Here is a 9,337-nt window from a genome sequence, read left to right as displayed (position 1 = left end):
GTGGGAGCACTCTAATTAATTGTTAATTTTAGTTGCATTAATTTTGAACAAAGTCTAAATGAATTTGCAGTATATGTTCTAGATACTGGGACACAATAACACCTTCATGTTAGCACCTATCCTTGAGAAAAGAAAAACTAAATGCACATGAAAATAACTTTGCTGACGGGTTCTGCAATTTGAGAATCGTTCTCAAAAGTACTAGAAAAAAAATATATATGCTTAACGGAGTGTTTGATAAAATGCTACAAAGTGATAAAGGAGGAGGAAGAAAAAGACCAAATCCAAGTGTTTACCTGTTTTCTTTACCAACTCAGCCTGACAATGGCCCCGATCAATTAGTGATGTCATCAAAGTCACTAGCATTTACCGTCAGTTTTTTTGTCACCGTTAACTTTTCGGTGCATGTTTTTGCGACGACTTGTAAAATGATGATTTTTCGCTAATGACACCACTATAGAGTACTCCTTCCGTCTCAAAATAACTGTCTTAACTTTGTACTAGCGCTAGTATAAAATTGTATTAAGCTTAAGACACTTATTTTGGAACGGAGGGAGTACTTGAATTGCGTGCGCAGCAGCACATGTCGTCTCACGTTTGTATGGACACGCACACCCATCAGACCAGCCCCTCGCTTCTTCGCAGCATGAGAATGTTCTCTGAATTTTCCGCCGTGGACTGGAACGCAGCACGGGTGGAACGAAAAAAGTCCGATCTCCAACGATCAAGCTGAAATAACCAGCCCTCGTCGTCGGACCTACGCCATCACCGGTGGCGGCGGCGCATCGGCTCGCCCGGCAAGCTGCTGCAGGGTAATGGGGCGGCAGACGCTCGTGTTGGAGTCCGTCGACGGCGGCACCGACCAGGCCCAGTCCGCCAGTAGTGTGTTCACCGTCTCTGTGACGCTGTACAGGTCCCACCAGACGTGTCCCTGCGGGGTGGGGCATGCCATCTCCCTCGTCAGGCAGCCGATGGTGCCGCCGAACGGGCCTAGCCCGCAGCACGCGTCCCTCGACTCCTCAAACCCTGCAGGCTCCGAGAATCCACATAAAAACTTCATTCTCGTTTGATCAGATATTCAACTAATAACAAGCAAAAAATTGCAAGGACATAATATACATTCGTTTAAATGACAACGATTCTATTCGTTCCTAAATAGTACTCCCTCTATCCCAAAATAACCGTCTCAACTTTATACTAACTCTAGTATAAAATTATAATAAGCTTAAAACACTTATTTTGAAACGGACGGAGTACATACAGAGCTATGCAATCGTTAAAAGTTCTTTAAAAAGACTTATGAAATGTTTGGAGTCTCTCCGCTTCAGACTCAGCTCACGGAGTACAGGCTTAAATGATGAAACAAAAAAGATAAGTGTTTCGAAGATCCTGTAATTTCAGGGAGCCCGAACATGCCCTTATAATTAGGAACGGAGGAGTAGTATGGCACCGAGGGAGTACTTCCTAACCTTGTCGTTTAGGTCGTGCCGATTGCAATTTGGATCGCTCAGCTTGATATCTAGTACTACTCCTATGTACTATCATTACACCTATGAACATGACTTTCTCCATCTTAATGAGCGTCAATCTACAGATAAAAGGACCACGAATCCAATTATAGGGACGGCTAATTACCATACTCCCTCCGTCACGGTTTAAAATGCACGCTTGAAAAATCTCTCGGATCAAGATAGTCATCGATTGGTTGTGTGATGTAGCAGGTGTAAATGCTAATGTGCCTAATCAACTGAGAAAATACTAGTACTAATGTGTGATCAGCAAATTGGAAGGACGCATGCATGAGTAGTACTAGTACTAAATGTTAGACTTGCCCTAATCTCACGTGCAGTAGTTTGAGACTTTAGTTTCGTTTTCTGTCAAATAACTAGGAGAGGAGTGCGCATGTGCACGTCCCTCGTCAGTCTGTTTCTTCCTTCCTCTTTCTCTCCCGATGGGGCTCAGTCGCCTTGTGATGCGGTCGTGGGATGGCGCGACCTTCTCGGATCATGGCGACCCCGTCGAGAGTTAGTTGGAGTAGTGGAGAGGCTTTGGTTGTAACCCGATAATAAGGAATACAGTAGACAGAAAAACGGCTGCAGTTGACAGCTGACAAAAACGCATCTTCAGTTCGTCGTTCTCCGCTCTCACTCTCTGATCCTCTTCCTCGCTTGATCGTCGTCGTTGGCAACAACAATTGGCATCAGAGCTAGGGGTGTCCGATCCCTGGAGCGGCGGCGGTGTTCGATCCGCCTCGGCCATGTCCGGCGATGAATCGGAAGCGAAGAGCAAGAGCGGGACGCAGTCATCGTCCAAGGCGCAGCTCGCGCGTCTCAGCGGCGGTGGCAGCGGCGAGTACCGCGTTGTGGAGCGCGTGGTGCGAGAAGAGTCGGGGGCATCCATGATTCTCTCGCGCACGAACTACCAGGAATGGGCGCTGGTGATGCAGGTTAAGCTGTAGGTCGCGCGGGTCTGGTCTGCGGTAATCTCTGACACCGCTGACGAGAACGACGACAGGCGCGCGCTGCAGATCATCCTTATCGGTGTTCCGCTGGAGATGTTGCGCGTGCTGGCGGCCAAGGACACCGCCAAGATGGCGTGGGAAACAATCCGCACCATGCGGATGGGAAGCGAGAGAGCGCGAGAAGCCAAAGCGCAGGTCCGAAGAAGAGAATTCGAGGATCTCCGGTTCAAGGACGGAGAGGCCATCAAAGACTTTGGGTTGCGTCTCTCCGCTCTCGTCGCCGATCTGGAGTTGTATGGCGATCCCGTCACCGAACACAAGGCGGTCCAGAAGTTTCTCCGGGTGGTGCCGCGGCGGTACCGCCCGATGGCCATGGCGATCGAGTCGTTGATCGATCTGAAGACCATGACTGTGGAGGAGCTCGTCAGACGTCTGTCGGCGTGCGAGGATCATTACGATCTCGACGACGGCACACAGTCCTCCGGACGCCTCCTGCTCACTCATGAGGAGTGGATGGCTCGCGAGAGGATGGGCGGCGGCAGTGGATCGTCGGGGATTCCAGGAGAAGGCGACAAGGGCAAGACGCCCGCAAAACCCAAACCGCAAGGAGGCGGAAAGGGGCCGCCTGGGAACTCCGGGGCAGGTGGCTCTGGCGGGTCCAACGGCAAGAAGAAGAAAGGGAAATGTCATCACTGTGGGATCGCCGGCCACTGGAAGAAAGAATGTAGAAAGTGGCTGCGCGAACAAGAACAAAAGGGGCAATCTTCAGAACAGGCAAACCTGGTGCAGGCCGGGGCTAAGCATGATCAGGGGCTCTACATGGTTGTGGTCGCAGGAGTGGACGCATCGCAGCTCGCAGCACCTCAGGTGGTCTACCTCAACGAGGAGAAGGTCATGCCCGTCCCATCACCGGACGGCGTGTGGTTCTTCGACACTGGAGCTAGCAGCCACATGACTAGGGACAGGCACGTCTTCTCCCAGCTCGATGAGACTGTGCAAGGCACGGTCAGATTTGGGGACGGCTCCGTCGTGGGGATCAGGGGGCGAGGAAGTGTGGTATTCCGCTGTCAAGGGGGTGACCAGCGCGCACTAACCGGTGTCTTCTTCATCCCCAGCCTCCGCACCAACATCGTGTCGGTAGGGCAACTTGACGAGGCAGGATGCGCCATAGGCATCACTGACGGCGTCATCACAATCAGGGATTCGGCTAGGCGAACTCTGGCCCGCATCAAGCGCTCTGGGAACAGGCTGTACACCGGCGTGCTCACGATTGACGCACCGGCTTGCCTACTGGCGCAAGGTGATGATGAAGCGTGGAGATGGCATGCGCGCATGGGACACCTGCATTTCCGTGCACTGAGAACCATGTCAACCAAGCAGCTAGTACTGGGCATGCCCGCCATAGATCGAGTGGAAGAATACTGCGATGGATGCGCTCTGGGAAAACAACACCGAGCCCCGTTCCCTCAGGCCACCGCCTATCGAGCAGAACGCCCGCTGGAGCTGATACACACAGACCTGTGCGGGCCGATTTCGCCAGTAACCCCTGGAGGAAACCGATACTTTCTCCTGGTGGTCGATGATCATAGCCGCTACATGTGGCTGGAACTGCTGAAGACTAAAGACGAAGCACACCAGCGCTTCAAGAAAATCAAGACCATGGCCGAAGCTGTCGGGCAGTGCAGATTGCGCGCGTTCAGGTCAGACCGCGGCGACGAATTCAATTCGGCGGAGTTCAAGGAGTACTGCGATCACAATGGAATCAAACACTTCACCACCGCACCATATTCGCCGCAACAAAACATAGTTGTCGAACGGCGCAATCAAACAGTGGTGGAGATGGCACGGTGCCTCATGAAGAGCATGGGGATGCCGGCGTACTTCTGGGCAGAAGCAGTCCGAACTGCTGTCTACCTTCTGAATCGTGCACCCACCAGGAGCCTGGACGGGGTTACGCCCTATGAAGCCTGGCACGGGCGCAAGCCAAATGTGCAACATCTGCGCACGTTCGGCTGCACGGTTCACGTCAAGCTCGTCGGCCCTGGGATCACGAAGTTGAGCAATCGATCAACGCCGATGGTGTTCGTGGGATATGAAGACGGATCCAAAGCCTATCGCGTGTTCAATCCGACCACTGGTAAAGTTCAGGTAACCCGTGATCTCATTTTTGAGGAAAACATACCCTGGAACTGGAGCAGCAGAGGCACGGATGCAGCTCAAGCTACCCCGGCGACATTCACCGTGGTTTATACCACGGACTACGGTGTCCATGAAGTAGACAGCGGCTCGGCATCTTCGCCGGCCATGCCACGGACCGCGGCGACACCCTCTATGCCAACACTGGGGACGCCACAGTCGCCTCCAACCTCCACTCCTACCGCTGCATCCTCGGGATCGCCGCAGTCCGACGTGGTGACTCCCATGGCAGAGCAACGGGGGCGCTGGGCCACGCCTCCGTCCCACGATGACGGGTGTGACGCGGCGACTGGGGAGCTAGTACGCTACAGGCGTCTGTCAGGCGTGCTGGAAGAAACGGAGGAGGACGCAGTTCGAGAGCAGTTCGAACGTGCCTGCTGGTCCGATGTCTGTTCAGCGCCGAGGAGCCCAGGAACGTGGACAAAGCCCTCGGCAGCAGGGAGTGGTAGCTCGCGATGGACGTGGAGATGCAGTCTATCGTCGACAACAAGACCTGGGAGCTTGCACCGCTTCCTGCAGGGCACAAAGCGATCGGACTCAAGTGGGTGTATCGCGTCAAACGTGATCCGGCAGGCAACGTCGTCAAGCACAAAGCTCGCCTCGTCGCGAAGGGGTATGTTCAGCGACAGGGGGTGGATTTTGAGGAAGTGTTTGCCCCCGTAGCACACATGGAGACAGTGAGGCTGCTGTTAGCTCTGGCGGCTCACTCCGGGTGGGAGGTACATCACATGGATGTGAAATCTGCCTTTCTGAACGGAGACCTCATCGAAGAAGTTTACGTAGCTCAGCCGCCTGGATACGAGGTCGCCGGCAAGGAGGACAGCGCACTGCGGCTGCGCAAGGCGCTGTATGGACTGCACCAAGCACCACGCGCATGGTATGCAAAGTTGGACGAGTCTCTGATCGCCCTTGGATTCACTCGCAACCCCTTGGAGCACGCAGTCTATCGGCGAGGCGATGCTACCTCATATCTGCTCGTGTGGGTTTATGTTGATGATCTGATCATCACAGGTACGAGCGTAGATGACATAATCTCGTTCAAGCAGCAGATGCTACAGCTCTTCAAGATGAGCGACCTTGGCAAGCTGAGCTACTATCTAGGTATAGAAGTGGTGCAAGGTTGCAACGGCATCACCCTCAGTCAGAAGAACTACGCAGAGAAAATTCTGGAGACAGCAGACATGAGCAATTGCAACAACTATCATACTCCGATGGACTGTCGTCTAAGCTGAAGAAAGAAGATGGCGCGGATCCTTACGATGCCACCCTCTACCGCAGAGTGATCGGGAGCCTGCGTTACCTAGTGAACACGTGGCCCGATATAGCACACGCGGTGGGGATTGTCAGTCGCTTCATGGAGAAGCCCAGTACCCAGCATTGGGCAGCAGTGAAACAGATTCTGAGGTACATCAAGGGCACCTTGCACTATGGTTGCAGTTACAAGAGAGGACAGGGAAGCGCTGATCTACTTGGGTTCAGTGATAGTGACCACGCCGGCGACACCGACGATCGGAAAAGCACTTCAGGTAACGTCTTCTTCTTGGGCAAGAATCTGATCACTTGGAGCTCTCAGAAACAGAAAATAGTGGCACTTTCTTCTTGTGAAGCGGAGTATGTTGCAATGGCTGCTGCTACCTGCCAAGGCCTATGGCTGAGCAGGCTGTTGGAGAGTTTGACAGGAGTTGTGTTAGTGAGGTTCAGGTTGTTTGTAGACAACAAATCAACTATAGCTCTAAGCAAGAACCCTGTCCACCACGACCGAAGCAAGCACATAGATGTGAAGTTCCACTTCATCAGAGATTGCATGGAAAAAGGAGAGGTGGAGATAGATCATGTGGGCACACAAGATCAACTAGCGGATGCACTCACAAAGGCGCTCGGGAGAGTCCATTTCATAGAGATGAGGCAGAGGCTTGGTGTGATCAGCTTGGGGCAGTGAGATTAAGGGGGTGAATGTTAGACTTGCCCTAATCTCACGTGTAGTAGTTTGAGACTTTAGTTTCGTTTTCTGTCAAATAACTAGGAGAGGAGTGCGCCTGTGCACGTCCCTCGTCAGTCTGTTTCTTCCTTCCTCTTTTCTCTCCCGATGGGGCTCAGTCGCCTTGTGATGCGGTCGTGGGATGGCGCGACCTTCTCGGATCATGGCGACCCCGTCGGGAGTTAGTTGGAGTAGTGGAGAGGCTTTGGTTGTAACCCGATAATAAGGAATACAGTAGACAGAAAAACGGCTGCAGTTGACAGCTGACAAAAACGCATCTTCAGTTCGTCGTTCTCCCCTCTCACTCTCTGATCCTCTTCCTCGCTTGATCGTCGTCATTGGCAACAACACTAATTAATAGGAGTAATTGCTTTCGCGCCTTAAACCTTGTCTACTATGGAAACGCACGCAAGTTTAACTGTGCCTTCTAAACCATGACGAAGGGAGTAGTAAAAAAAGGGACGGCTAATTACTGTATACGTAGAGATCACAGTTTATTCTGTCATCTTGATATTGTACAAGGCATTTTTTTAAAGAATGTGACCAACTTTCTTTTAACATAATAAAAACGCAAACGTTCATATACACACGCATATACTCATTCTTATGAATGCACGCACGCATATTTTATTATAAATAAATTCAAAAATAATACAAGTATCACGATTTAGAGCCACGATTGTTTAAAGATACCAGTGTCCCTCTAACTGTTCAACCATAAGTTGGTTTCATCTATTTATTTCATCATGACAACTACTAGTAGTTCCTTTTTTTAAGGAACAACTACTTTCTAGTGAAATACATAAGACTAGAACTGATTTTGCACACAACTGACCAAGAAGGTAATTAAGCGAGGTAGCAACAAGTATTTTAGTACTAGTAATTGATTAAGACGCTTGGATCACCAATCAACCCAGCTAAGATAAGTTTGAAAAATAAGCACAGCATGCCTCACACAGAACTGATTGAACACCCCGTAGCAGCAGGTGTTCATGTTTCCGAATGTGCTTGCAGAAACAAGAAGGCGCAATGCGGCAAGCGTCGATTCAGATTGGTGATTACATACAGAACAGATAATTCCGGTTAGTAAAAGTAATGTTACCATAGGCGCCGGGATTGGTGATCATCTCCATGACCCCCTTGTAGACGTCGCAGAAGACGATGTCGGCGCCGGGCAGCTCCGGCCGGAGCGCGTCCAGCTGCGCCTCCACCCTGGCGTTGTACCCCTGGACGAGCTCGTTAGCCTCCTCCACGCACCCGCGGCCGTCCACGAGGTGCAGCCCCTCCCACATCACCCGCGGCGCGCACCCCAGCGGCGGCACCCCCAGCACCGCCACCCTCCTCACGTCCGCCTCGTACAGCTCCTGCACCGCGCGCCCCACGCGGCCGGCCAGGAGGCGCGCGAAGCCGCGGCGGCCGTGCTTGGGCGCCGACGCGTCGGCCTCGGACCCGCGCGCGAGCAGCCGCGCGTACGCGTCTGCGCCGAAGGACACGACGAAGACGGCGCCGGCCACGCCCGCGGACGCCTCGCGCGGCGTGGCGGCCTCGAGCCGCAGCACCTGCAGCGTCTCGGCTGCCAGCCGCAGCTGCTGCCCGATGGCGCCCATGCGGAACACCCCGGCTCCGCCGCTCTCGCCCTCCTCGCCGCCGAAGTTGACGCCCATCGCGGCCGCGGCCGCTGAGCCGTTGAGGGTGGAGATGAGCGGCGGTGGCGGGAGGTCCATCTTGGCGGCTGCATGCACGGACGCAACGGTGCGCGAATCAGGAGCGGAGCTCGTGGGGTTTTAGTCTTTAAAGTGCAAGGGGAGCGTTCAATGTGCTTACCAAGGATGTCGGGGAGGAGGCGGCGGCGGCCGGAGTGGAAGAGGCAGGGGCTAGGGAAAGAGGAGGGGGAGGTGAGGTTGAGGGACAGCGTGGTGGCGGCACAGCTGGCCGTGGAGTCTCCGAGGACGAAGACCGCAGTGGCCGGAAACGATTCGGCGGCGCCGGCGGAGGAAACGAGGCGGAGGAAGAGCAAGAAGAGGAGGAGGAGGAGAGCCATGCTTCCCGCGTTGCGGCGCCAAACACAAGTAGGCTTGGCTTCGCGGGAAAGTTCGGGCCGAGCTGCTGAATTCACTATTTGTGTATCAGGCATTTGAAATTTTTGAAAAACGCTCCCATTATACCAAATATTAAAAGCAACTTTGGACATTTCAAAAAATTCTGAATTTCTTTTGTGAACGTAAACAACGTATGTAACTATAACCCCTAAAAATCATATCTAGATACAAAATACAAATTGAGAAACAAAAATGACAAATCTAGCATGAATAATGTTCACAATAATATAAAAAGCAAAATTGACACTATTCACATCTGGATTTGTTTTTTTCTTCTCAATATGCATTTCAAAATTGAAGCTGAAATTTTTAGGAGTTGTAGACACATTCCTTGTGAACATTCATGGTTTTTTATTTATTTTTATGATATGCTATAGGAGCATTTAAGGCGTGGAGTCGTTGGATATTCGTCTCTTGTAACATTTTCTCGAATGCCCATCTAAGAAATTGTTGTATGTGTTATTGTGCAAGTGTGCAGAGCTCTCGCGCTTGTTGGAGATCTCGTCGCCGGGCAGAAGGAGGAGGAAGCGTGGACTGGGATCAAGATCAGGGAAGAGACATTCGTGTTTCTGGAAGTTCTAAATCGCGTCCCTTTTTGCTTGG

The 9,337-nt window shown here is 52.3% G+C and overlaps 1 protein-coding gene across 1 annotated transcript; it reads right to left on the bottom strand.

Moving 5' to 3' along the window:
• Positions 1-274: 274 nt before the first annotated feature.
• Positions 275-8,676, bottom strand: LOC123399261 (GDSL esterase/lipase At1g71250-like). Its single transcript, XM_045093679.1, has 3 exons — positions 8,460-8,676; positions 7,738-8,367; positions 275-1,026 (listed from the first exon to the last, which is right to left on the bottom strand). The coding sequence occupies exons 1-3, from the start codon at positions 8,674-8,676 to the stop codon at positions 758-760; spliced, it is 1,116 nt and encodes a 371-aa protein (XP_044949614.1). The 3' UTR covers positions 275-757.
• Between the last annotated feature and the right edge of the window lie 661 nt (positions 8,677-9,337).

The sequence above is a fragment of the Hordeum vulgare genome, chromosome 5H (genome assembly GCF_904849725.1).
Source record: "Hordeum vulgare subsp. vulgare chromosome 5H, MorexV3_pseudomolecules_assembly, whole genome shotgun sequence".
Taxonomy (NCBI): Eukaryota; Viridiplantae; Streptophyta; class Magnoliopsida; order Poales; family Poaceae; genus Hordeum; species Hordeum vulgare.
The sequence above is the reverse complement of the archived record's forward strand: the minus strand, read 5'-3'. Positions and strand labels throughout refer to the sequence as shown.

Coding starts and splice junctions, on each gene's coding strand:
- LOC123399261 (XM_045093679.1), bottom strand. CDS start 8,676: ATGGCTCTCCTCCTCCTCCTCTTCTTGCTCTTCCTCCGCCTCGTTTCC. Junction 8,368..8,459: donor CCTCCTCCCCGACATCCTTG/GTAAGCACATTG, acceptor CCGTGCATGCAG/CCGCCAAGATGGACCTCCCG. Junction 1,027..7,737: donor CACCAATCCCGGCGCCTATG/GTAACATTACTT, acceptor CGGAGCCTGCAG/GGTTTGAGGAGTCGAGGGAC.